The sequence below is a fragment of the Bubalus bubalis genome, chromosome 18 (genome assembly GCF_019923935.1).
Source record: "Bubalus bubalis isolate 160015118507 breed Murrah chromosome 18, NDDB_SH_1, whole genome shotgun sequence".
NCBI classification, from domain to species: Eukaryota; Metazoa; Chordata; class Mammalia; order Artiodactyla; family Bovidae; genus Bubalus; species Bubalus bubalis.
The window spans coordinates 47,842,325-47,867,986 of record NC_059174.1 but is presented as its reverse complement, the minus strand read 5'-3'; the positions used below and the strand labels follow the sequence as shown (position 1 = coordinate 47,867,986).

At 54.9% G+C, this 25,662-nt stretch overlaps 3 protein-coding genes across 12 annotated transcripts; 1 reads left to right on the top strand and 2 right to left on the bottom strand.

Annotated features, from left to right (window-relative positions):
- Nucleotides 1-1,070: 1,070 nt before the first annotated feature.
- SPRED3 (sprouty related EVH1 domain containing 3) lies at nucleotides 1,071-11,996 on the bottom strand. Of its 6 annotated transcripts, none has more exons than XM_044932284.2 (6): nucleotides 11,080-11,996; nucleotides 9,345-9,525; nucleotides 8,064-8,232; nucleotides 7,882-7,958; nucleotides 5,319-5,462; nucleotides 1,071-4,612 (listed from the first exon to the last, which is right to left on the bottom strand). In XM_044932284.2, exons 2-6 carry the CDS (start codon nucleotides 9,519-9,521, stop codon nucleotides 3,947-3,949), a joined length of 1,233 nt encoding a protein of 410 aa, XP_044788219.1. In that variant the 5' UTR covers nucleotides 9,522-9,525; nucleotides 11,080-11,996; the 3' UTR covers nucleotides 1,071-3,946. The 6 variants fall into 6 exon arrangements, with proteins under 6 accessions (XP_044788219.1, XP_044788220.1, XP_006068778.1 ...); XM_044932285.2 differs by having other exon boundaries at nucleotides 9,438-9,525; XM_006068716.4 differs by having other exon boundaries at nucleotides 11,084-11,996.
- GGN (gametogenetin) lies at nucleotides 11,714-15,902 on the top strand. 4 transcript variants are annotated; one of them, XM_044932283.2, is made up of 4 exons: nucleotides 11,714-11,815; nucleotides 12,930-13,053; nucleotides 13,187-14,852; nucleotides 15,722-15,902. In XM_044932283.2, the coding sequence occupies exons 1-4, from the start codon at nucleotides 11,795-11,797 to the stop codon at nucleotides 15,837-15,839; spliced, it is 1,929 nt and encodes a 642-aa protein (XP_044788218.2). In that variant the 5' UTR covers nucleotides 11,714-11,794; the 3' UTR covers nucleotides 15,840-15,902. The 4 variants fall into 4 exon arrangements, with proteins under 4 accessions (XP_044788218.2, XP_044788217.2, XP_025124840.3 ...); XM_044932282.2 differs by having other exon boundaries at nucleotides 12,930-14,852; XM_025269055.3 differs by lacking the exon at nucleotides 11,714-11,815 and adding an exon at nucleotides 12,011-12,157 and having other exon boundaries at nucleotides 12,930-14,852.
- An 816-nt stretch (nucleotides 15,903-16,718) lies between these two features.
- PSMD8 (proteasome 26S subunit, non-ATPase 8) lies at nucleotides 16,719-22,589 on the bottom strand. Of its 2 annotated transcripts, XM_006068718.3 has the most exons (7): nucleotides 22,317-22,569; nucleotides 21,229-21,301; nucleotides 21,010-21,112; nucleotides 19,440-19,605; nucleotides 18,872-18,972; nucleotides 17,639-17,750; nucleotides 16,719-16,957 (listed from the first exon to the last, which is right to left on the bottom strand). In XM_006068718.3, exons 1-7 carry the CDS (start codon nucleotides 22,485-22,487, stop codon nucleotides 16,820-16,822), a joined length of 864 nt encoding a protein of 287 aa, XP_006068780.1. In that variant the 5' UTR covers nucleotides 22,488-22,569; the 3' UTR covers nucleotides 16,719-16,819. The 2 variants fall into 2 exon arrangements, with proteins under 2 accessions (XP_006068780.1, XP_044788221.1); XM_044932286.1 differs by lacking the exon at nucleotides 17,639-17,750 and having other exon boundaries at nucleotides 22,317-22,589.
- Between the last annotated feature and the right edge of the window lie 3,073 nt (nucleotides 22,590-25,662).

Here is a 25,662-nt window from a genome sequence, read left to right as displayed (position 1 = left end):
CCTGTCTCCAAGCCTCCCCCCCGCTGCCTCCACCAGCCCACCAGGATCTGTCCCCACAGGCAGCCAAAGGGAACCTGTGAATAACTGAGTCAGGTCACATCTGCTGTGACATAGAAGCTCCAAGCTGCCATGCTTGGAGACTTCCTGTAGCTTCATGTCACTCAGGGTGAACAGCAAAGTCCATGCAATGGCTTGCAAGGTCCCAGAGATCTTCCCTGTCACCTTTACCCCTTCTTTCACCTTTCTATCTCCTAAGCACCCTCCTGCTCTTGCTCCTCCCCCTCTCCAGCTCCCTTGACATCCCTCAGATTTACCAGACATGCTCCTCCCTCAGGGCCTTGCACGACTGTCCTTTTTACCTGGAATGCTCTTCCTACAGACATCCCCAGGACTCCCTCAACTTCAGGGCTATTTAAATGCCAGCCTCCTCCATGGAGCCTCCCTGACCACCAAGGCAATAACTGTCTGTATCCCCCATCTTCACCTTATTTTTTCTTTATAGGATATATCATTTCTTAGTGGTAAAGAACCCACCTGCCTATGCAGGAGACATAAGAAACACGGGTTCGATCCCTGGGTTGGGAAGATCCCCTGGAGAAGATCATGGCAACCCACTCCAGTATTCTTGCCTGGAGAATTCCATGGACAGAGGAGCCTGATGGTCTATAGTCCATAGGGTTGCAGAGAGTCAAAGAGTTGGACACGACTGAAGTAACTCAGCATGTACGCATATATCATTTCTAATATGTTATCTCCTTCATTATATCTTATCTCCTTCACTAACATGCTATCTCCTTCACATGTTGTCTCCTTCACTATAAAGTTCACAAGTTCCTTGTGGGGAAGAAATTTTCTGTTCACTGTTTTATCCCCAGCACCTAGAACAGGGCTTGGTGTACAACAGGTGTTCAGTAAATGTACTTGTGGAGTGATTGGATGTATAAAATTCAGCCAGAGGGTCTGCTTGGGACTAAAGGATGAGAAGGGGAAAGGAAGATTTGTCTGGTCTGGTGACTCAGGAAGGTGAGCAGATGGGGTGCATCAATGCAAATAAAGAACACAGGCTGAGACTTTGTCACAGACATTTCTTGGAGCCGATATCTCATGCCCCCTCCCCCAATGACAAGGCTGGTCTTCGGCCCCCATCCTCCCCCACTACTTCAGCCTGCACTGATAACAATATTGAGGTCACAGACTGGCTTAGAATCAAGATCAGGAAGATAAATGTCGAGGTGCCTCCCCTAAGCCTGGGGGCCGAGCATCCAATCTGAGGGGCAAGCAGCTGGGAAATTGGGCCTGGGGGCTCCAGGGTTTGAGGTCTTCCTGGCTCCCAGGGTCATCCCTCCATGCACCCCTGATTTAGGGGTGATGAAGAGTAATCATGGATCAGAGGTGGGTATTAGCAGGGAGCAGGACTGGGAGACCTGGGAGAGGCGGTGCTGGGAGGTGGGAGCCAGGGAACCTTCCCCCAGCCCCCACCACTTCATCCACAGATCCCACAGCACCTTACAGCACTCTGGTCCCCCGTCCCACCCCTCCCCAAAACGAGGTAGGTTAAGAATGGAGCTTCCCCCCGCCCACCACGGAAGGGAGGAGACCGAGGCACAGAGAGGGGGATGGGGACCCAGGCTGCCCCAGCCCCTCGTCCCTCCGCCCTCAGCTCTGGTGGGTCTGACACTGATGAGAGCTGGGCAGAGTGGGGATGGGAGGGACACCCCTCTTTTCTCTCACCCATCCCAGGGTCTGGTTGAGAGAGCTGAATCTCACAGGTTCCGGATGTAATAAATAGTTAATAATTTAAAGGAAGTGACAGGAGGATCCATCCCTCTGGCCCCCTTGACCTATCCCTTGAACCCCCACAAGGCCATCCAGGTCTGGGTAATGAGGAAAGGTAAGGGCACACTTCAAGATACCTAGGACCAGATTTAGGTCCCAAGCCCATACAACATTGAGACTGTGTTGCTCCAAGACCGTGATCTCCCCCATGCAGGCTGTCAGATCCGTGGTACACTAGAAGTCCCATTCCATTGAAGAGAAAGCGATCTTGGAATCCCCTTTTCCCAGAAGAGGAGTCTCAGAAGGCCATGAACCAGGCTTTCAAACTTTCCGAAACAACCCCCAACTCTGAGATGGACGTGAAGGGGTTAACAGAGGGGCAGAACATGAAAGGCTTGGACTAAGGCTAGGACTCAAGGTTCAGCTTGGGAGAGAGTCTGCAAGGTTGGGAATTGTGTGGGTGTGGGTGTGTATAGGTGTGAGTGTGCAACCATGGGCATTTGTGCCAATAGAGCCATATCTAGTTGCCTTTGTGCAACTTACACAAATGCACACCTTCCTCTGAAGGCACAGCATGGCCAGCCCCGCTCACAGCCTTGGCTGTGAGCCTTTGTTTAGTGAACAGCCTGCACACTCATCTATGGCAATGCTAGTTCCTAGATATGGGAGCAGGGAAGCTCTTGGGTGGTCCTGGAATCCAGTAACATTAGCTCAAAATGTTTTGTTTTTTTTTTTTCCCTTTAGGGTAAAGGGGTAGTTCGGTATGATACTGAGAGCTTGGGCCGGGGCTCTTAGGACTTAGAATTCTGAGAGTGTGGGACCTTGGAGTTTCAGGGGCCTGTGGACAGCAGGATTCAACGGGCAGCAGGTCTCAGGAGATGCACAAGCTGGGCCTGGGAATTATCAGGCTAGAGAGGTTGGAATCCAAAAAAATCTGGGATCTGAAGGTGTGAAAGTCCCAGGGCACCTCAGATTTGTCTCTGGCATGGAGGGACCAAGGTCTTGGGTCAGGGACAACCCCAATACTGTGTAGGCTTGAGTTCTGAATTTGGAGGGTCAATGGCACCTTAGGGTCTTGATGGAGTGCTCTTAAAGCACTCTGGGGCCGCTCAGGGGCAAGGGGTCAGAGGTCTGAGTTGCCATGAATGTCCCATCTTCTGGGAACTGGGCTCCTAGCCTTTTGGGGACTGGGAATATGTGGGTACAAAGAAGCTGAAGATTCCAGGATGATCTGGGGCTTGAAATCCAAGTCCAAGGAAGTTTGGAAGTAGGGTATCTGAGGGGCTGGGACCCATGTCTTAGACCCTGAGGTACTGGTGGCCTTCAGTCCTAGATCAGTCCTATATATATAGGACTTCAGAGTTCTATACATGGAATTGAAAATTCCTGGGAACACCAGCTTGGGATGGGTGGGTCTACAGAGGTCTTTGATCCTTGGCTCACAGAGCATCTCGGAGTCTGACTTCTGGATCTTGGGCCATGTGCATGTGGGAAGGAGGGCTCTGAGGTGGATCTCCCAAGTCATTTGGGTGAGAGAACAGCCGTTTGAGCACATCCAAGGACTCAGGGCATCTTAAGAGGATTTGGTGTCTAAGAAGTCCTGGGGCTACAAGAACATCTTAGATACAGGTACCCCAGGTTTTAGGTGCATTCAAGAATCATTGGGGGGGGGGTGATTCCAGGTCCTATGATTTAAGATCTGGGAGTAACTGTATACAGGTAGGGTCAGGTTCTGGCCACTCTTAATTATTGGGCTGTAATCTGATGGGGTTCATGGTGCCAGGCATGACGGGGGTCTAGGTTGGTAATTTGAACAGGGAGTCAGGATGAGCCCGGTTCTCAGGGATCTGTGTGCTCCCTGCCTGCCTGGGGTGAAGAGTCGGGGGATCCCTGGAATCTCCTTAGTCTAGGTCGGGGTGGGGGTTGAGAGCGGGAAGCCAGAACTCAGGGTGCCTGGAACCTCTTGGACAGACATCCCAATGAAGCTGGTTCTGGGGTCTCTCAGTCCTACATTTGGGGTCCAGGTTCCAGGTCTGGGGTCTCTCAATCCAAACTCAAGCTCCAAGTTCCGGGTGTGCCTAGGTTTGGGTTTGGGGTCCGAACGGAGTCCGGGGTCCTGGACCCTCAATTTGGGGTCCTCGGTCCGGCTACCGGACCCATCAGGCCGTTCTCACCGCGCAGCCTCTTCATGGCGACCTCCACAGCCGGCGCAGCCGCATCGCGCCGCGACCCAGTGGCATGCACGCAGCGGCGCGTAGCAGCAGAGGCAGGGCACCGCGAGCGAGAGCGCAGCCAGCGCAGCCCAGCGCGCGGCGGGGCGCGGGTGGCCCGGCTCGCAGGCGCATGGGTCCGAGAAGTCGCCCTCGGCATCCGACAGGCAGTGGTAGAGCAAACTCTCAGCGCACCACAGGCAACTGAGACGGCGCACAAGCAGGCGACCCGGGTCCGGGGCCTCGGCGCAGCGGCCGCCACGACCATCAGCGCGACGGCGGAAGAGCGCGCGGCAGTGCACGCAGCGCGCCGCCTCCTCCGCCTCCGGGGAGGCCTTGGCTGGCGCAGGGGCTGGGCCAGGGCCTGGGGGTGGGCGAGCCGGGGGTGCTGGAGGAGCAGCCTCGGTGAGAGGGGCGGGTAGGACTGCGGGGGGCCCCAGGGCTGCGCCCCTCAAAGCGCCAGTCTTGGCGAAGCGCACGACGCAGGTGGACAGGGCGAGGGGCGCGGGCGGCCCCGCGCGCCGGTAATCCTCATAGCCGCGGCCGCCCCAGCCCGGGCCCCCTGCCCCAGCCAGGGGCTCTGAAGGCTCCGGAATCCCCGTGAACGGTAGGAGCGGAGGGTAGCTCTGCGGGACCAAGATACAGGAGAACAGGTTAACGGGCTCTGTGATCCTCCACATGCCACCACAATCCATCCCGGCCTTAGAAGACACGAGAATCCAAAGACCCAGCCACAGGCCTCATTTATCTTAGCATCCTGTACTGGGATCCTGATTGCCTGGGGTCCCGAACTTCTAAGTCCTCAGCCCATTCCACTCCCAGGGACAGACAGAAGACTCCAGGCACAAGCCCAAACTTTAAGGACTCAGTGGGCCAGGCTCTCAGTCCTGTACTCTCTCAAGATCCAGGATTCCTGTACCCAGCCCTTCTTAGATTCAAGAGTCCTGGACTCCAGCCATCTTCTCCTTCTCCTGCAGGAGTCTGGTCACCAGGTCCCTTTTACTCCCTTGGATATTGAGTCTCACTCCTTGTGAGTTAAGTACTAAAGAACTCCTTCCATGAGTACCACCAACTCCCTAATATATATTCATTGTCCAAGTAGTCCCCTAAACCCCTCTGGAATTCAGAGCGTTCCAGTCTCCAAGAGCGCAGGAGACGCGCGGGAAGCCCTCACCCAATCTTCCCAGGAACTAAGCTTCCCAGGCCTAAGCTCCCTGGCCACAAGACATGTCAGCCATCCCTTAGAATCTGTGATTTCTTGCCTCTCTGCGGCCTCAGCTCCCGCCCACTTCGGGACCCCGGCGCCCTGCCCCCTTTTCCCGGGAGCCCCACCTGAGCTGATGAGTGGCGGCGCTGGGGGGGCGTGGCCGGCCCGAAGCCGGAAGCTGACTCCACCGTGACGATGGGGGCCGCCGCTGCGCTGGGAGGCGTCTCCTGGTGGCTGTGACTGGAGGAGGAGTCGCTGTCCACGTGGGACTGGGGGAGATTGGCGGCCTCAGAGCCGGGACCTCTGGCACAGCCGATGCCCTTATATAGACCCCCTCCCATTGCGAGCGAGGGCTCTGCGGCCAGACAGGCCTGGGTTCAAGCCCCAGCAATGCCACTGACTGCTTGTGTGACCTCCGGCAAGTGAGCTCAGCTCTTTGAGCCTCAGTTTCCTCCTCTGTAAAATGGGGATCATAATATTGTCTATTCATAAGGATGTGGTTAGGACCCACTGTAAAGGGCATAAACATGCCTGAAGTACAGGAAGAGCAGGAAATGGTTATGATTATTGTACTCCCTCTTCTTATCTGCTCAGCTCACCAACCTACAGAACATCAAATCATCCTCCCTCCCCAGAACCCCTGTCCCTTGGCCATCAGCTGCCTTCCTGCCTCCTGCCTACCACCACACCTTTAGTGGGGTAGTTCCACCCACCTAGAATGTGTTCCTTCCTGTCCAAACCAAGCTCTGTCCTTTACAAGCTGAAACATCACTTCTCAGACCCTCCATTCCTTTCTGTGACTTGGGAATCATTCCTACCTCAACAGATTACTATCCTCAATAAACATTCATTGAGCACCCGTGACTTGCCAGGCTCGCAAAGGCCATTGGGAGGATATGAGATGGAGCACAGAAAGCACAGCATCTTTCCTGAGAAAGCACTCAATAAATGGGATCTGTCTGTGTGACTTTTGTAGACCCCTCTACATCTCCTATTATACTGGGAAGCCCCCCTTTCTGCCCAGGGAACCAGGTTTGTTCCTCCATGTGTTCTTGAGACATTCCCATTGTTCCCAGCAAGGGCCAAATCGAATCCGACATTATGTGCATTTATTCATTCAATCAATTTATTCAACACATATTTACTGAACACTTACTGTCTACCAGGCACTGTTTTAAGCATTGAAGATGCAGCAAGAAAGCAACAAAAGATCCTTGCCCTCCTGGAGCAGACATTCTAGCATGGGAGATGGATAGTAAAGTCATAGATAAGAAAATTGTCTATTGGGAGAGGAAATAAAACTATCTTAGAAGATGGGGGAAAGAACAAGATAAGGAGCATTAGGAGACTGCAGTTTTACACAGGTTACTCAGGGAGGGCCTCAGGGCTTCCCTGATGGCTCAGTGGTAAAGAAGGCACCTGCCAATGCAGGAGACTGGGTTTGATCCCTGGGTTGGGAAGATCCCCTGGAGTAGGAAATGGCAACCCACTCCATTATTCTTGCCTGGAAATGTCATGGACAGAAGAACTTGGTGGGCTACAGTCCACAGGTTCGAAAAGAGTCAGATGCAACTTAGCGTCTGAATAACAACAGGGAGGGCCCTCACTGAGGAGGAGACTACGTGTGTAAAGCCCTGAAGGAAATAAGAGAATAAGCCATGTGGAAATTTGGGAATGTTCCAAGACAAGAGGACCAGCCAGTGCAAAATCCCTGAGACAGGAGTCTGTCTTCCCTTTTGACTTAACAGTGAGGAGGCCAATGTGGCTGGAGCCTAGTGAGCATGAGGGAGAGTAATAGGGGGCCAGTTGGTGTGGGGTCTTATGTGCCTCTGTGAGGACTTTGTCCTTTACCAGGAGTGAGATGGAGCCCCGGTAGGATTCTAAGTGGAGGATATCCATGATCAGACTTAGATGTCAGTAGGGTCCCTCTGGCTGTGTGGGAGGAAAGGAGATGGAGGAGGGGGGCAGTTGATGATGAGCAGCTGATGAGACAGTCCAGTTGGGAGATGAGCTTGAATAGTCACCAGGTTGGAAGCACAGTCTGATCATTTTGAAAGTAGAGCCAGAGAATTCCCTGGAGGTCCCAGTAGTTAGGACTTGGTGTTTTCACTGACGGGCCCAAGTTCCATCCCTGATTGGGGAACTAAGATCCTGTGTGCTGTGAGGTGATGCCAACTTTTTTAAAAAAGAAAGTGGAAAAAAGAAAGTGGAGCCAATATGTGCTGACAGACTAGATGAGGGGGCATTAAAAAAGGAAAGGAGTCAAGGATGGCTCCAAGGTTTGTACCTTGAGCAACTAGAAGGTTGGATTTCCCATTGATTTGTTCATCTATTTACTTTTAATATTTATTCATTTTTATAGTGTACCTTAAAAAAATTTTCTGCCTTTCCACACTAGAATAGAAGCTCCACGAGGAAAGAGACTTTATTCTATTCACTGATGTATCCCCAGTGCTTAAAACACTTCTTATGGAAGGTGTTCAATAAATACCCTTGGATGAATGGGTAAATCATAATAGAACAGAAAAACTAAAATCACTGGGATTGAAATTGACACTAATCATTTTTGGCCCAAATTTGTATCCCCAGCACGTGATACAAAGTAGATACACAGTAGGTGCTCAAGAATGTTTGCAGAATAGAAATAGCCCCTTGCCCTCCCGGCAGCGTTGCACCCAGGAGACTCACCGTCAGAGGGCAGGGGGTCTCTGCAGTGTCCTGGGAAGGGGAGGAGGAAGAGGAGGAGGAGGAGGGGGTGAGCGAGCCTGGGGTAGGGAGAAAGGTAGAGCAGTGAGTTCTTGGGGCCAAGCTTCTCCCACCCCCCACCCAAACCAGCCCAGGCTCCAGCCCCCACCACCTGCACCACTCACCTCGACCCAGAGCAGCCAGCGCTGCCAGCAGGCTCTTCTGAAACTCATCTGCCTCGGCCGGGCTCTGAAACGTCAGCCCGAACTTGCAGTCACCCAGGCTCCAGTGATGGAAGATGGGGTTCACCTTGTTGTAAACCAAGCCTGGCCTCAGGGTACACTCCAAGGTGATCTGAAGTGGGGGCAGGCAGGAAGGGTCCAGGTCAGACATTCCCTTCCTGCCAGAGCACCTCACACATCTCATTTCCCTATCCCAGGTGCACCCTTGAACCCCGATCACACCCCGATATTCATCACACCTCTGATACTCCAAAATTTTCCCCAAACCCTTGATCTCTACGTTTTCCTAACACCTCCCTCCCTCTGATATCTCAGTAGGCATCGAAAATTTTATTGGATGCCTCAAAAAATGTTAACCTCCTTCTGATAGCCAGTATCGCCCATCTGACTCACTTGTACTCCCCAAGCTTTACTGAACATCTCAAAATGTTAATCCCCTTCTGATGCCCCAGTAATCTCCCTAAATACTACCCCCCAAATTTTTTTTTTATCAAAATCCCACAGATTTCCCCTCAGATGCTGGTCAACACCCTAGATGTTCTCCCATCTTCTTGCCCAACATCACCATATTTTTTTCCACACCATTTCAAATCCCCCTACACTATTCCTTCCAACCCCTGCTCTGAAATGCAACCCTTACCCCAAGCCTTTTCAAACAATCCAAACCTTTCTACTACATCCCCAGCTGAAACGTCAACAGTCTCTTTCATTTCATGCCAGACAGCCCAGAATATTCCTGCTGAACCCACAACAGGATGGTAAACCCTATGTGACACTTCCAGATGGTCCCCCCACCAAAGGCCTCCATATACTTAGGGCAGAGGGGCAGGTGGTGTAAAATTCCCGTGGTGAGGATCTCTGAGCAAGATGGAGCCACGGGGAGGGTTTTGAGCCAGCAGAGGAGGGATGTGATCTGAGTCAGGTGTTAGCCCAGCCCCAGTGGAACAGGCTGAGGTTGGGGGAGGGAGCAGGACGACAAGGAGACCAGTGAGCAGGCTGCTGTGGCCGTCCAGTGGGCAGTGGCAGGGGACAGGACCTGTCTGACACCCTCAATAGTCCCCAAACTCCCCACTCTCATCCAGAGGACAGAGTCACTTCCAGCTCCATCCCACACCCGGGTTTGATTTCGGCTGGGAGATGACCTGACCTCACCTCTGCATTCCCAGCCCCATCCCCCTACTTCCCCACACCCCCACCCCACCCCCACGCCCCAGGGTGGCTCACTTTCTGGTCCCGGAGGCGCTCCCCGTGGATGACGTAGTGCCCCTGGCGGGCCCCCCCCTCGGGCCTGGCCCCTCGGACCCGACATACGCTCACCTGGCTGAGGCCCCCGCCCCCCACAGGCAGCCAGCCCCCACTGGAGTCATCTCGGGCCATCACCACGGCTCGGACCCGAACCATGTACCTGGAGGAGGTAGGGGACAGGGACAATATGGTCAGTAAGCGTCATTCCTGCTCTCCTAGTCAGTGTTTCCCCAACTCTCACCTCCCCTCTTCATCCCTCACAGCCCGATCTACTGTTTCCTTAGTCACCCATACTCCCCTTACCTTCTACACCCACCTCCTTCCCCATGCCCACCTTCTGCCCATACCCGTCACCTCTCTTATGCCCACCTTCTTCCAGCATGGCTTCTTTCTTCCTCTTGCCATCTCTTTTCTCCCATGCCTACCTTCTTCTCCTATCTACCTTTTTTCTCCATACTCACCTTGCCTCCCTTTCCCCATCTTCCCCATCCTCACCCCCAGAGCTTCGCTCTTCCACTTCCCTTCCTCCTCCTGCTCATCCCCTATCAACCCTGTCTCCTTCTCCTCCCTCAGCACGTACCCACAGCCCCACCCATCGTCCCCCTCACAGCTGGGTGCCTGCGCATATGTATTTTCTTAGAGCCCATCAACTCAGCTCCAGTCCCCCCTACACTGCCTCCGCACCCTGCCACCCAGGCCACTGGCTGGGTGAGAAACCCAGGCTGTCTTCCTCCCCAACCCCCCCCCCCACCCCTTCCCGGATTTATGAATGAGACCGGATGCAAAGCTCACTGAGTCACCCAGCAACGGGAGATGGGCAGGGAGCAGGGAGAGAACCAGAAATGGCCAGAGACAGGCCGAAAGGGAGATGGAGGCAGAGGAAGCCAGAAACGGGCGATCGAGAGACATCCAGAGAGCATTTCATTCACAAAAATCAAGCCTGCTCCCTCAGGCCCCTGCCGAGGAAAGGCAAGGGGGAGAGATTGCAGGGTGAGGGGTTGGGGGAGGAACTGATCCCTCCTCCTTTCCCTCCCCGCCCCAGCATCCTTCAGAACCATCTTACCCCGCCCCCCAGCTCAGGGGACGTAGCCCTCCGCCCATAATCGGGATCAGCGTCCAACCCCTCACTACCACCTAGCGCAGGGACATTGGAGCCCCGGCCTTAGGGACCCCAGCAACGAGCTCTAGCCCCTTCCCCTACCAGCAGGCTGCCGGGTTTCCCCAGTCCTTCGGGAGGGGAGGGGGAGGCTGCAGCGCCCCCAGCCCCCTTTTCTCAATGGGATGGGATTTTGTGAATGAGCAGTCACGTGACGCTGCTTCCTTTGTCCGCCCGCCTCCCCCGACAACAGGTGAAACAGAGAGAGGGCAGGGGTCCTCTCCAGGGCCTACTGGGATGGGACGCCGGGATTTCTGGATGCCCTACGCTCCTCACACGGCTGTTCCCCGGGGGGGGGAGTGGTCCCCTGAGTTCCTCAATGGTGAGGGTCCAGTACGGAATTTTATGAATGGGGAGTCCTCGGAGGAAGTCCAGGCCCCCTAAATGGTGACCGATACCCCAAATGGCTGCCGCGCAGTTCAGGGGCCCCCACCTCCTTTTCCTTCCAGCCAGGGTCTGGGGGGCGCCCGGGTGGGCAGGAGGCGCAACGCGGTCCTGGCCGCCCCCTCATCGTGACAGGCGGTCTGTCAGCCCCCGCCCCCTCGCCCCCCTCGGCACCTGCCTGGGAGGCTCCGGCCGGGCTCCGAGCGGTGGCGACGTGGCCTCCTCCTCCTCCTCTTCCTCCTGTTCGCTCCGGCTCCCTCGCTGGCTCCGGCGGCGCTAGAGACGGGCACCGGGAGCCGGGGCGCAGGGGGAGGGAGGGGGAACCTGGAAGATGGGTGGGGGGGAGGGGGCGGCTTGGGGGAGGGGTAAACGCGAGGCAGGCGCACTTGCCCGCTGGGTCCTAGAGCCCGGCAGTGGCTCTAGCGAACAGCCCCCCAGCCCGCATTTTCTCAGGATCCAGAGAGGATCCCCTACTTTCCCACCCATCCGCGCCATTGGCCCCTGAGGATATGGAGAAGGGGTCCAGGACGGAGCCTGCTCTCAAGATTCTAAAGAGGCGAGGGTCTACGTTTGCGGTTCTAAATGGGAGGGGCTGGGTGCCTGACTGGGTTCGAAAAGGGGTGGGGCGAGAAGGGAGCCTTCGCAAGGGGGCGGGGTCGGAGGGCCTAGAGGAGGAGAGGGTGCGGACGCCGAAGGCGCGGACGAGCGCGTGCGTCAGGGAAGGGGCGGGCCCACGGAGGAAGGGCCTTCTAGGCCGGCCGGAGGAAGGAGAGGGTCTTGGGAAGAGAGGTTGCTAGGTCTTAGAAGGGCGGAGCTTATAAGTAAATTGTCTTTAGGGGCCGGACGACGGAGAGTTCCAAAAGGGAGGAGCTAGGTAGCCGAGTTCGTAATGGGCGGGGCTTCGGGAGAGGTAATAACGGAGGGGCGGGGCATTGTAAATGGGCGGGGCTAAAAGAAGGTTCTAAAGGGATAAGGCCTAGGACTACGAGGTCTGGGGGGCGGGGAAGAAGACACCGGAGTATTTCAAAGGGAGATCCATGTTCGTAAGGGGCTGTGCTTAGGATGGCTCATGGGAGGGCGGAGCCTCGAGCTCGGGGGCGGGGCCTAGATCTCGGGGTCCGCCCTCGCTGTCTCGCCCACTTGCCTTCACCCGCACCCCCGTTCTTTTCGGTTATTTTCTGCTACGGCCGTTCCCTGCCCTGCCCTGGGCCCAGGGGGCCGCGGTCTGAACTTTGGTCAGCTGGAGGAGTTGGTGAGTGGCATCCTCCGAGCGAAGGAGGAGCCAAGGAGGAGCTTGGGGAAAGGGGTGGGGCCTGAGTGTGAGACCTGCCTCTAGACCAGGAGCGGGAAAAGAAATTTAGGATTAAAGCCGGGAAGAGGACAGGACCAAATGATCAACACAGAGAGAGGGATCTGAGGGTTAGAGGTGATGACTGAGGGGTTAGACTGACAAGAATACCAGGAATTGTTAAGCGAAGGCGGGGCCAGACCTGGGGCAGGGGTGGGAGGGGACTTGAGAAGGCCCGATTCTTTGACAATCGGGGGCGGAACAAGAGGGCGGGGGCGGGGCTTGGGCCTCAGAAGCCCAGTTAAAGTCCTGGGAAAGCAGCTTGAACTCTTTGTAGGCCTTATAGGCTACAGAAGCCGACATCATGAGTGTCGCGGCCTGCGTGATTGCCAGGGAAGCGGGCAAGACCAATGTCTTGGAGCTTAAAGACTTGAAACGTGGCCACAGTGTAGGGATGTGATATGAGGGACCAGCCAGAGACACAGGGACCGGACCTTATACACTAAGAGGATGGGAGACTAAGTATCTGAGCAGCAGCTAGCTGTATGGGGCCATGAGGAAGAAGGCGTGAACGTCAAGAGTCAGGGAACAGGAATGCGGGGAGAAACCAGTGCCTGAGTAGGTCTTGAGGAACAAGGGTGGAGTCGGTGCTGGCGGACAGGACCAAGTTCAGCCAGCTTCGGGGGGTTCCCTACAGCCCTGGCAGATTGACTGGCGAAAGTTTTTCTGACCACAGTCCCCGACCTCCGTCAGAAATGGGGAACGTGCAGTCGGAGCCGTCCGCGGGCGGGGGCTCCCGAAAAGAGCAGGCCTCGGACCGGTCCTCCGACTCCCGCCGGACATCCCTGGTGGAGCCCGAGGTGATCCCCTCCTCCCCGGCCACGCGCCTGGCTCGCGGGCTGGGCGTCTGGTTCCCTGGCAGCTCCGCGCCCCCGGGACTCCTGGTACCCCCGGAGCCCCAGGCCTCACCCTCACCCCTGCCCCTGACCTTAGAACTGCCCTCGCCAGTGACGCCCCCTTCAGAGGAGGTGGCTGCGGCCGCGGTCTCCACACCACCCCCGCCCCCCGTGGGGACCCTGCTGCCCGCGCCGTCTAAGTGGCGAAAACCCATGGGCACTCCAGTGCCCCGGATCCGCGGTCTGCTGGAGGCGAGTCATCGCGGCCAGGGTGACCCTCCGAGCCTCCGCCCGCTGCCGCCGCCGTCCCGGCAACTAGCCGAAGAGGACCCCAACCCTGTCCCGAGGGCCCCATCTCCGACTCCGCCGCCCTTGGAGCCGCAGAAGCCGCCACTACCGCCACCTTCCGACGGGCAGCTCCCGGACCGCAGAATCACTCCTGCTCTGGCCACACCCGCCGCAACCCCTACAGAAAGCCAGGCCAGACTCGGCAGCGACGGCCAGACGGCCAGCGGGGCCCGCAGAGGGGCACCTCCCCAAGCAGGCGAGGGCGAAATGGCCAGGCCTGCGGCCTCCGAACCCGGCCTGAGTCTGTTGTGTAAAGTCACCTTCAAGTCGGGGCCCCCGCTGCCCCCTGCGGCAGCGTCGAGTTCTTTAGCCGCTAAAGCCTCTCTGGGGGGCGGCGGCGGCGGCGGCGGACTCTTCGCCGCCTCGGGAGCCATCTCCTACGCTGAGGTCCTGAAGCAGGGGCCCCTGGCTCCCGGGGCCTCTCGCCCCTCGGGAGAGGTGCCTCGGGCAACTCAGGAAGCAGAGGGCGGTGATGGAGACGGCGAGGGGTGTTCTGGACCCCCCTCGGCTTCTGCGTCCCACGCCCGGACCCTTCCGCCGCCACCTTACACCACCTTCCCAGGCTCGAAGCCCAAATTTGACTGGGTAAGCCCTCCAGATGGCCCTGAACGCCACTTTCGCTTCAATGGAGCTGGCGGAGGCGTCGGGGCGCCCAGACGACGCGCAGCCGCTTTCTCAGGGCCCTGGGGCTCCGCACCGCCTGCTCCAGGGCAGATGCATCCTGCTCCCGGGTCCCGGAGGCCCGCACCCGCCTTGCTGGCGCCGCCTATGTTCATCTTCCCGGCGCCCACCAATGGCGAGCCTGTGCGCCCCGGGCCTCCCGGCCAGCCGGAGCTGATGCCGCCGCCAGCGCCGCAGCCCACGCCACCACCCACGCCGCCTCCAGCGCCGCCTCCCACACCGCAGCCGCCCGTGATCCAGCCAACGCCGCTGCCCGTGACGCTCCCGCCCGCCCCGGGCCCGGGCCCGGGCCACTTGGAGTCGGCCGTGACTCCCGCCCCGGCTCCCTCTCTGTCCTCCGCCTTGGCTGCTGACCAGGCCCAGGTCCCGGTCCCGGCCCCAGCCCCGGCCCCATCCCCGGCTCCAGCTCCCACTGTGGCCGAGCCATTGCCACCTGCGCCCGCGCCCGCGCCCGCCAAGACCCGCACGCGCAGGAACAAGGGTCCCCGTGCAGCCCGCGCGGTTCCGCGTGAGGATGGCGCCCCCGGAGATGGTCCCCGCGAACGTACAGCCACTACTGTGACTGACAGCGGTGGTGCAGGGGGTGGTGGCAGTGGAGCTCTTCCGGCGGGGACAGCTAACTCGGGCGCCGCGCGCCACTGGCCACCCTTCCAGGTGCTTAACTCCTGTCCCTGCAAGTGTTACTGCCGCCACCAGCCACGCCACCGCCGCCTGCCAAGAAATGTGTCTGCCTGGTGAGGGGAGGTCAGCGAGGAGGGAGGGGAGGGGATACCCCTCCAAGTCTTGAACTTCACTTTCCTGGAGGGCCCCATTCAACCTTTTGGCCTCCTGACCCCAGCTGTCCCTAGACCCTCCCCTTGGCTGCATCGCAAACCCAACTGAACTCCAATCTTTCAGAACCAATAGGAGCCTTGATAGCACACTGCTCCCTGACAGAGAACACCTTGGCCCAGCCCCTTAGTATCCAGACCTCTGATGGATAACCTCCCTTGTTACTCTCTGGAGCCATCAGGGGTACTGGTCCCAGCTGGCCTGATCCTATTCACTTCCTTGACCCTGTCCCCGATGAAGGACCATGTCCCAAGCCCTTCAGGGACAGAAGAGATGATGATGGTCTTCTGGAACCAAATGGTTATAAATGCAGGCTTCCAAAGGAAGCCCCAGGCCTAGTCCCTCAGACTCCTGACCGCTCCAGTCTTTGACCACCAGAGGGCCCTGATGTCCCAGTCCTTTTCCTGCAGAGATTACCCTTGATTCTGCAGATTCAGGGGAGACACTGCATCCTCTGGTTACCTCTCCTTCACCCCTTAATCTCAGAATCTGGTCATCATCCGGGTCTGTTGGACCCTGGGTCCTGAGTCACAGGGAGACCCTCTGCCCCGGAACCTCTGAGGCTCAGCTGGGGCCTGGAGGGGGAGTTGGGGGAACCATTATCACCAGCCCTCAGCCCTCTTTCCTACTAAGTTTATTACTCGGATACAGCCCTGATCTAAACTCCCTTTGGGATATTCAGTCATGGTCTCTTATACAGATGGAGAGAGAGGAGCCTAGAATGGGTAAAGGCCTGGCCACACAGGTTCTGATGATTCTACCCTCCCTGTAGGCTGAGCACGCCCACCAACCACCTGAGTGAGCCACCCTGGGTCGCCACCATCAAGTTGGCCGGCTCCCTGGTAGCCGGGCTGGAGCACTATGACTTGCAGGCTACCCATTCCAACTGAGTGGTCTGCTCAATGCCCTCTGCCTCCCCCTCCTTGACAATAAAATAACCATCCAGATGCCGAGATGCCTGTCAGTCACCAGCTAAGGGTTGGAGGGCTGAGGTGGGGCAGAGGTCTCCCTGAAAGCACCATATCCTGGGAACAGGAAGCTGGACCAGGACCAGCAATAAGGGAGGTTCTGTTCATCCAGCATGTGGACCGATGAGGCCACAGGTGAGACGTTCTCATTCCCCTTAATATCAACTGCATTTCCAACCAATCAATCTGGTGCCAAGCTCAGGGTTTAGCACAAATCACTCTGGAAAGCAGGAATGATCATTCCCATTATGCAGCTGGGGAAACTGACTCAAAGAAAATCTTGAAAATCACACAAATGGCCCAGTCAAATTTGGACTCTGCCTTCAACACCTTGAGAACTTCAAGGGCAGGAAACATAGGCTGGGAGGTATAGAGGTCCTACATCACAGCACTGCCTCAGAAGAGTGGGAGTAAGGCCCGCCCAGGCCAGGGCCTTGTGCCTTTTGTTCCACAGAGGTCGATCTAGCCTGTCATTTTTAAAAACTGGTTTAATTCACTGCAAGTATTTTTCAATATCAGGACATTTCACCCCCTTCACGGAACACTGGTACCTTGGCCTGGCCTTTGAGTGTCCACAGCTAGCCGCAATAATCCCTCTATTGGGGCCTGTCCCTCCCCCAGGCCACAGCGCCACTGGGCCCTGCAGTGGGCATCTGTGTTGGAGACTCTGAGCAATGGCCACTGGAAAGAGGCTGATCCAGGGTTATCTCAGACTTCCTCGTGCCCTCAAACTTCCAAGTTCTTCAGAGATAAGAACTTATGTCCCTACCAGTCCACTTGGGGCGACAAGGGCCTAAGAAATAAAATGTCAATCCATCTTTATTGGGAGGGGGCGGGGGGGACTCTGCACTGCAACTGCCTTAAATAATGCAAGCCCTGCCCCACCCCAGTGCCTGGTGGGCTCAGACGATCATCTCCAGCTGCCGGGCATACTCGATGACCTGTTTGGCCAGCTCCGTGGAAGGGATGGTGGTATCTTCCGGCTTCTGCTGCTGGCTGGCAAAGCTGTAGTAGTTGTTGAGGCCCAGGACCCACCCTCGCTGCAAGAAAGGAGAGATGGAGATGGGTGGGGTGATCACACACACCCTCCCCAGCCCCCCAAGCCAGCACTTAACCCATGTAGGCCCTGGCTCACTTTCCTCACCAACCCTGGGCAAGTAATTTCACTTTCCTGTGCCCCCGTTTCTCCATGTTTGAGATGGGACCCTAATCACACACCTCTCTGGGTCTGTTGTGGGAATTCATATGAATCAAAAGTACTGAGAACAATGTTGGGCCCAGAGTAAACGATCATGAGATATCAGCTGTCCCCATCACCCGAGTTCAGCTTCACCTATTCCAGTCTGACCATGACTCTCGTCAGTCACCAGGGCTACTCCACCACAAGCATCAGCACCTCCAGGGACCCTGCTCCCACACAAACACCCCAGAGCCAATGAACCAAAGTCTTGTGGGGAAAAGCTGCACTCTCCAAGGAATTCTGAGGACAGACATCATCAAGCGCTAAGCCTCCCCCTCCGGCCGGTGCCAGGTGCTGGGCTCAGCTCATCCCACACATGAAACCCTAGCCCCTTTCTACAGATAGGGAAACTGACATTCAGAGCAGTTTGGCCACTTGCCTGAGGTCACACAACCGGAGTCTTGCTCCAGTGTCCCTCCAGGCCATCCCTCCCTGCTGTTAGTGAGTACACCTATGGTCCCTTGACCTCCACCCCAGCCACCTTCTTGGCGTAGTCTGTCATCTTTTTGGGTGTGTTGAAGAAGAGGATCCGGGTGGCCTCGGTGAAGAGGATTTTCTCATAGGCCTTCTCGATACAACCAGCAATCTCATCCCTGGGGGAAGATGAGTCTCATTATTGTGCACAGACAAGGCCTGGCCCTTCAGTTCAGCACTTATGGCTGAAATATGTTACCTGCCCCATTTATCCCATCGAGGCTCAGGGGAGAGTAGCTTGACTAGAGCTGCAAAGCTAGGGCCACAGCAGGGCACACACTCAGGTCTCTGGGACTCCTGGGCCCAGGCTCAGATTCTCACTCCTAGCCACTTCAGGACTTCAGGCTTGGCTGAAACTGAGCCTCAGATTCACATAAGGGGATCTCTTCACCTAACACCCTCCCCACAGGATCCAATCCGAAGGGGGATCTTTGTTCCCACTTTAAGAGGTCAACACTGAAGTTAAAAAACAGCAAGACATCAAGGCACTGAAATGGGACAAGGGAGTAGCTCTGGGCAGAAACTAGTGACAAGGAGGAGCTTGCCTGTTTGTGAGGTATTTTATTAATCTCTTAGGCTAGGTGGTAGGTATGTGGGCACTTATTATATTATTCCCTGTGCATTGCAGAGAGTAGAAATATTTCAGAGTTAAAAATAACCTAAACCTACTCAACCGCCCCTCCTCACTCCCCGCACCTCTCTGGGCCCAGCTTTGTCACTGGAGGAATGAAAACACCACTCAATCTGGTGCTTTGCCCGGGTGAACCAACTCTGACACCATCTGAACACATGGACTTGTACACGTCATGCCCATCCACCCATGCAGTGCCACCTGTGTACACAGCAACCCCCAAGGAGCTAGCGGGATTTGGTGGCCCTCTTCTAAAGAACGGAAAACTGAGGTTCCACAGTTTAGGTGACCTGAGGTGAAGCCAGATGACTCAAGGAGTACTTCCATGAGAAAGGCAGCCAGGTCTCTGTCTGAGCACTGAGCTGAGCAGTTTGGGCACCAAGCCCATGCTCAGGGTCGAATTCCATGGGCCCATACACACACACGGCCCAGAGTGAGAGGAGGGCTCTTACCACCATGTCACGATTAGTTCCAGTTCACAGAAAAGGAAACTCATGTGCCCAGCCTCCCCAGATCACAAGTGGCCCGAATGGGATTCAAACACAGAGCTATCTGACTCTGGAGTCCAAGCTCTTTCTACACTCCGTGGGGCCCTGGCCCCCCACGCACCTGATAGTGTCAAGCAGGATATCGATGAAGAAAGTGTAGCTCTCGGCAGGAATGTTGCCTTTGGCCAGGAATACCTTGTTGTAGCTGCCCTCCATCAGGTACTGTAGAGGACGGGTGGGGAAGAAGAGAGGGTGAGGAAGAGGCAGCACAGAGGCATCCCCACTGAGGCCTCACTGTAATCCCAGTGCCTCCATAAACTACACTCTGCCAGAACACTCTGCCATAATCACCATTCCCCATGCAGATGGGGTCCTCCTCTTCTAGGAAGCCCTCCTTGGTTATGTACACACACACACACAGACACACACAATCATTTTATTTACTATCTGCTTCCTCATATGAATGTCAACCTCATAAGATCTGAGATTTGATCTGTTTTGTTCACTGTACAGTCAGAAAACCAACCAAAGTGCCTGCGTACATGGCTAGGGCTTGCTATTTGTTGGACAAATGAGCAAATGAGTCCACAGGCTGAGCCCTGCCTAGTCTTCCAGGAAACCCTCCCGAGTGTCTCTCCCTGCACCGCTCCCTTTAGCCAGGCCCTCCCCTCCCACTTCCTCAGCCTCACTTGCTCGAGGGACACCGGATGCTTGATGTACACGTTGGTCTGGATATCCTTGGCAGGCAGCCGCTCCAACTCTGTGTGGAACTCAGCCACCCGGTTCTGGGACAGCAGGAAGAGGAGGTTGAGGCCCAGGAGCTGGTGCATGTAGGCTGACTCTGGGAGCTGCTCCCTATGGACCAGAGTGGGAATCCAAGGTAAGGAGGGCTTAGGTGCCAACCAGGCTCCCCACACCACAGGCTCCAGGGATCCACCCTGATGACTGCCCGATGCTCTCTCCTTGGAGGAGCACTAGTTCCTGGATTTTCAGATATAACTGAGGCTCAAAGAGACATAAAGAAGTCACAATCATATGGGCCCTAGAAAGTGACCTCACTCCAGTAAAGTGACTAAGCCTCAGTTCCCCTAACTGTACAACAGGTTTCATCACAGTACCCATCTCATAGAGGTAGGTTAAATGAATAGGGTTAACTGATTAAGTTATTTAATCTAGGTACAGAGATTAGAATGGTATCTGGCCCCAACAAATACCACAGAAGTGCTAGTTATGATTATATTAATAAGCATTACCTTCACTTATAGGGGAAAACAGAATTAGAGAGGTGAAGCCACTTGCTCAAGATCATATAATCAGGAAAGGGGGAAAATAGCTTCAAATTCGGTTTTTCAAGCTTCTCCTGTCAAATTCTTACCCATCAGTCTCCATGGAAACCCCATTCAGTTATGAAACCATTCAGTTTCATATTCAACGTGCAGTCAGTGAGTCTCTGCTCTGGGCCAGGCTCCATACTAGGCTGTGCTGGGACCCAACAGTGACCAAGACCCTTTTGTTTCTAGAAGACTCACAGTCCAGTAGGAGAGACAAGTCTGGGATGGGAGACACCCAGACAGGAGTCAGGGCTGATACCCCATTGGAGACCACAGGAAAGAGCTTGGTCTGAAACCTGAGTGCTACGGAGAGTCATGACAGGTTCTAAGCAGACAACCAACATGGTCAAATTTTAGCGTCACGAAGATCCTACCAGCTGCCATGGAGGGATGAATGGAAGAGGGCAAGGCTGGGATCAAGGCAGGTAAAACAGGACTGTGGCTACCTTAGGGAGTGGAAATTTAGGATGGGAATATGAAGAAGGAGACAGACCAGAGGGTAACTGAGACTGGACGGCATAATCCCAGACTCAGGGCCTCCAGGCCAACCACGAACCCTGAGGCTTCTGGGCACACAGCTATGCAGAGGGGGAATTCCCAGGTGAAGGAAGATGTCCCAAGTGGCTAAAGCAACAAGGATATAAAGCTGCCATGTAAACCACCCACCCCCTCCAACACACACACTACTGTGTGCTCAGCTGCATGCAACTCTTTGTGATCCCATGGACTGTAGCCCGCCAGGCTCCTCTGTCCATGGGATTTTCCAAGCAAGAATACTGGAGTGAGTTGTCATTCCCTTCTCCAGGGGATCTTCCCAACCCAGGGATTTGCCCATCTCCTGTATTGGCAGGCAGATTCTTTACCACTGAGCCACCAAGGAAGCTGCTACACACACACACCCCAAATTAGGGGCCAGGTCCATCCTCACTTGTAATCGAAGTAGTAGCACTTGAGCTGGGCCATGTACCGCTCGAAGGAGGGGATGTCCTTGCGTAGGATACTCCACTGAGCCCCGATCTCCAGTATGTCACCTGTAGGCAACAGAGGAAGTTCTCAGGTGACCAGAGTCCCGACCTTGACCACCACTGCTACCATTCCTGCCACAACCCAAGTCCATAAACCCCCCATCAACTCCAGTGACACTCACGGGCCAGAATGAGCTGCTGCTTGGTCAATTTGGTCCCTGTGGTTGGCAGGAAATTGAGCTCCAACAAAACCAGCTGAAGAGGAGGGCAGGGGAAGGAAGGAAAGAAGATGGGACTTTAAGTATGAGTTATTTACTTTTATCTAGGCCTTCATTTTCCCACCTAGAAAATGGAGCTAGCCATCATCCCTGACTCATAAAGTTGTTATGAGTATTAAAGGAGTCAGTCAGATCAGGACCTGAACACATGATGTGGGTTCATTTAGGATGACTTCATGTTACAAGTATTAATAGACCCACTGGAGAGACCCACTCCATGCCTGACCCAGTGGAATCAAGGGGGAGGGGAGACACTAGCTTCTTCGGTTCTTTGGCAACACTTTCCCACACCTTGCTGGGTTGGGACCAGCTACCCACCTCAACCTACACCAAGGAGGAAAGGGGGCTTATCTCTTCCTATGGTCCAGCTCACACATCATCCCTTAACAGATACCACCCCACACACCTCAGCAACATGGTCCAGCCCACTGTATTTGTACCCCTTCCACCTGGCCTGAAGCAACCCGAGCCCCACTGAGGTTCTCTGGTCTAAGAGTATTTTCCCCAGCTTCAATCCTGCCCTCACAACTTAGCTGGGCCCCTCTCTCCACAGATCTATCCCTAAGCCCCATATTTCTCGGATCCCAGCTTAGCCTGGTCTTAACCACGAACCCCATCATCCCAGCCTCCTTCTTCCATATCCCTTTCCAGTCCTCATTTCCCACTTGGTGGCGGCCAGAACCCTACATCACAAAAGCTGACAGCCCCATCCTACCACTCCAACCAACTAGGCCTCCAAGCACCGAAATTTTAACCCCTCACTCGGTGTGCCAGAAACACCCTCTCCATCACCCCCAACCGTGGGGCCGCATTTAGTCCGTTCGAGGTCCCTCTCACATCTACATGCCTCCAAATGGCACTTCGGCTCCTCTGAATCCTTCACCCTATTAGATAGCCCAGTCCGCCTTAGATCCGTCGGCGCCGCGGTTTCCCCCTGAGCCCGAAGCTCGGTTGGGTCTGGACCCCTCGAAGCACCCCCGGCCGATCCTTACCTTGAGACGGCCCAGCTCTTCCCCGCACTTGCTAAGATTAGGGCTTTTCCGGTTCCACTCGCCCTTGAGCTGCTCGTACATGCCGGCCGCGGCCTGCAGGATCGCGCCCGAGGCCGCCGCAGACCCCGAGCTCGAGGTGCCGGCCACCCCGTTCACCGCCGTGGCCGCCATCTTCCGTGATGCGGCAAACCGACAGCCCGATTTACGGCAGCGACGCCTACCGACTCTCACCCGGCGGAAGTGGGGCCGGGAGGTGGAGCCCCAAATCGGGGGCGGGGCTACGATGGTTTGCCTCCGCCCGCCGGGCTTAGCCTTCAGTCGCTCTCAGGGAGGTGCCCTCGAAGCCCGGCCCTTAATGGACTTGTCAGCCGGAGCTCCGCCTCTACTGTCACTCAAAATGGTAACCGGAAGTCGCCCCATGCCCTAACTGAAAATGGCAGCGGTCGCAACGCCTCCGCACTTCCCGTAGCCAATATGGCCGCACCGGCTTCATCCTAGGCTCTGTGTCTTGGAGAGTTCACCTGCGCGGCACCTCTTTCTACACCAAGAGGTGGCGGTGGTGGAGCCATTTGATTAACTATTATTCTTCCCATGTTACAGACAGGCTTTGAGAGACTGGGTAAACTTCCAAGAGACTAACGGCTGAGATTTGACTCTAGATCTTTCTCACTAGTTTCTCAGTGCGTCTTTCCACATTTTCGCCAAGCTTGTACGAATACGCATAAACTTTACAAAAATCATCCAGTATTAATGGCTTAAATTCCACCATATATGCAGAGAATTCCCAATTCTTTTTTTTTATCCTACCCCTGATTCCTCCATCTATATCACACCTGCCTATTTAACATCTACTTTTTCTCAATTCTCTTGTCTTCCATCATTTAAAATGTCATAAGAGGTAAGGATATTTATCAGTTCTCTTTACTGCTGTATTCCCAGCGCGAGGAAGACAATATTTGTTGAATGAATGAACGAGTGTGTAAATAAATTGTGTCTTTCATCCACGCTCCGCTGGGCTCGTACCGCCTCCGCCTCCGCCCCTGCCCCCGCCTCCGCCCCTGCCCCCGCCTCCGCCCCTGCCCCCGCCTCCGCCCCTGCCCCCGCCTCCGCCCCTGCCCACGCCCCCGCGGTTCGCCCGGCCCAGCCCATTTGCCAAGGATCTAAGCTCCCCGATCTTGAGTACTCCGGTACTCTTGCCTTGAAAATCCCATGGACGGAGGAGCCTGGTGGGCTGCAATCCATGGGTTAGCTAAGAGTCGGACACGACTGAGCGACTTCACTTTCACTTTTCACTTTCGTGCATTGGAGAAGGAAATGGCAATCCACTCCAGAGTTCTTGCCTGGAGAATCCCAGGGACGGGGGTGCCTGGACGGGGGTGCCTGGTGGGCTGCCGTCTCTGGGGTCTCACAGAGTCGGACACGACTGAAGCGACTTAGCAGGCAGACTTAGCAGCAAGTTCCCCGATCAGGGATTGAACCTGGGACATCCAAGTGAAAGCACCCACTTCTAACCACTGGACCATCACGGAATTCCCAAGTTGTGTCTTTAAAAAAAAAAGTCTTTAAGGAAAAACTGCATCATATTAGTGCTATACATATTTTCTAAAAAGCACCATGCTTTTTAGCAATAAGCTAAAGACATCTCTGGAGATCGATGGACATATTTCTGAAACTTTAAAAAAAAAAGCTGTACAATATCCCACAATGTGACAACATAATTCATTTAATGGTTTCCATTGACATTTTGGTTATTTTTGTTTGCCATTTTCAATAATGTTGCAATGAAAATTCTTGAGGTGATGGGGAATTAGAGAAAAGTGGTCAAAAGGTACAAATTTCTAGTTATAAATAATTGGGATGTAATGTACAACATATGAGTACACTGCTGTATGATATATAGGAAAGTTGATAAAAGAGACTACATCTTACAAGTTCTCATCACACAGAGAAATGTTTTGCCTTTTTTCTTTCTTTTTACTATATCTAACCTCAGAGAGAGAGAGCAGTGAGCAGTCCTGAAGAAAAATCTTAGTTCTCTGCCAGGGGATTAGACCTGGGTAACCTGGTCAAAGAGTTGACTCATTGGAAAAGACTCTGATGCTGGGAGGGATTGGGGGCAGGAGGAGAAGGGGACAACAGAGGATGAAATGGCTGGATGGCATCACCGACTCGATGGACACGAGTTTGAGTGAACTCTGGGAGTTGGTGATGGACAGGGAGGCCTGGCGTGCTGCAATTCATGGGGTCGCAAAGAGTCGGACACGACTGAGCAACTGAACTGAACTGAACTGAACCTGGTCCTATCCCTTAGGCCACCTGGGGTCTAGAGGGTAGAAGCAAAGTGGCCCTGGCTTTTTCTCCCACTTGCAAGCAAGAATGTTTCCAGGAGGCAAAAACTGTAAAAACAGGTACTGAGACTTTGCACTTGTTTCTACAATTTTTGCCTCCTGGAAACATGTATAGGTGAGCACACAGAGAAACAGGTTGTTTAAGACAGAAGCAAAGCAAAAATGCATACCCAAAGAGGAGTTTGGATATCCAGAGCAAGGAGTACAGTAGGCACTAGTAGTAAAGAACTCACCAGCCAGGAGACATAAAGGGTGTGGTTTCCATCCCTGGGTGGGAAAGATCCCCTGGAGGAGGGCATGGCAACCCACTCTAGTATTCTTGCCTGGAGAACTCCACGGACAGAGAAGCCTGGTGGGCTTCAGTCCATGATGTCTAAGATCATGACATCCAGTCCCATCACTTCATGGCAAATAGAAGGGGGAAAAGTGGAAACACTAACAGATTTTATTTTCTTGGGCTCCAAAATCACTGTGGACGATAACTGCAGCCATAAAATTAAATGACGCTTGCTCCTTGGAAGAAAAGCTGTGACAAACCTAGGCAGTGTATTAAAAAGCAGAGACATCACGTTGCCGACAAAGATCTGTGTAGTCAAAACTATGGTTTTTCCAGTAGTCATGCACTAATGTGAGAGTTGTACCATAAAAATGGTTGAGCCTTGAAGAATCGATGGTTTTGAATTGTGGTGTGGGAGAAGACTCTGGAGAATCCCTTAGACTGCGAGATCAAACCAGTCAGTCCTAAAGGAAATCAACCCCGAATATTCATTGGAAGAACTGATGCTGAAGCTGAAGCTCCAATACTTTGGCCACCTGATGCGAAGAGCTGAATCATTGGAAAAGACCCTGATGCTGGGAAAGATTGAAGACAGGAGGATAAGGGGGTGACAGAGGATGAGTTGGTTGGATGGCATCACTGACACAGTGGACATGAGTTTGAGCAAACTCAGGGAGATGATGAAGGACAGGAAGCCTTGCGTGCTGCAGTCCATGGGATC

Excerpts from the sequence above, each read along its gene's own strand:
- SPRED3 (XM_006068715.4), bottom strand. The coding sequence starts at position 9,784 with ATGGGAGAAAAGAGATGGCAAGAGGAAGAAAGAAGCCATGCTGGAAGA. Across the intron at positions 9,526-9,734 it reads AGAAGCCATGCTGGAAGAAG|GTACATGGTTCGGGTCCGAG; the intron begins GTGGGCATAAGA and ends TACCTCCTCCAG. Across the intron at positions 8,233-9,344 it reads AGCGCCTCCGGGACCAGAAA|ATCACCTTGGAGTGTACCCT; the intron begins GTGAGCCACCCT and ends CCCCCACTTCAG.
- GGN (XM_044932282.2), top strand. The coding sequence starts at position 12,949 with ATGGGGAACGTGCAGTCGGAGCCGTCCGCGGGCGGGGGCTCCCGAAAA. Across the intron at positions 14,853-15,721 it reads CCAAGAAATGTGTCTGCCTG|GCTGAGCACGCCCACCAACC; the intron begins GTGAGGGGAGGT and ends CCCTCCCTGTAG.
- PSMD8 (XM_006068718.3), bottom strand. The coding sequence starts at position 22,487 with ATGGCGGCCACGGCGGTGAACGGGGTGGCCGGCACCTCGAGCTCGGGG. Across the intron at positions 21,302-22,316 it reads AAGAGCTGGGCCGTCTCAAG|CTGGTTTTGTTGGAGCTCAA; the intron begins GTAAGGATCGGC and ends CCTCCTCTTCAG. Across the intron at positions 17,751-18,871 it reads ATCCTGCTTGACACTATCAG|GGATGAGATTGCTGGTTGTA; the intron begins GTGCGTGGGGGG and ends ATCTTCCCCCAG.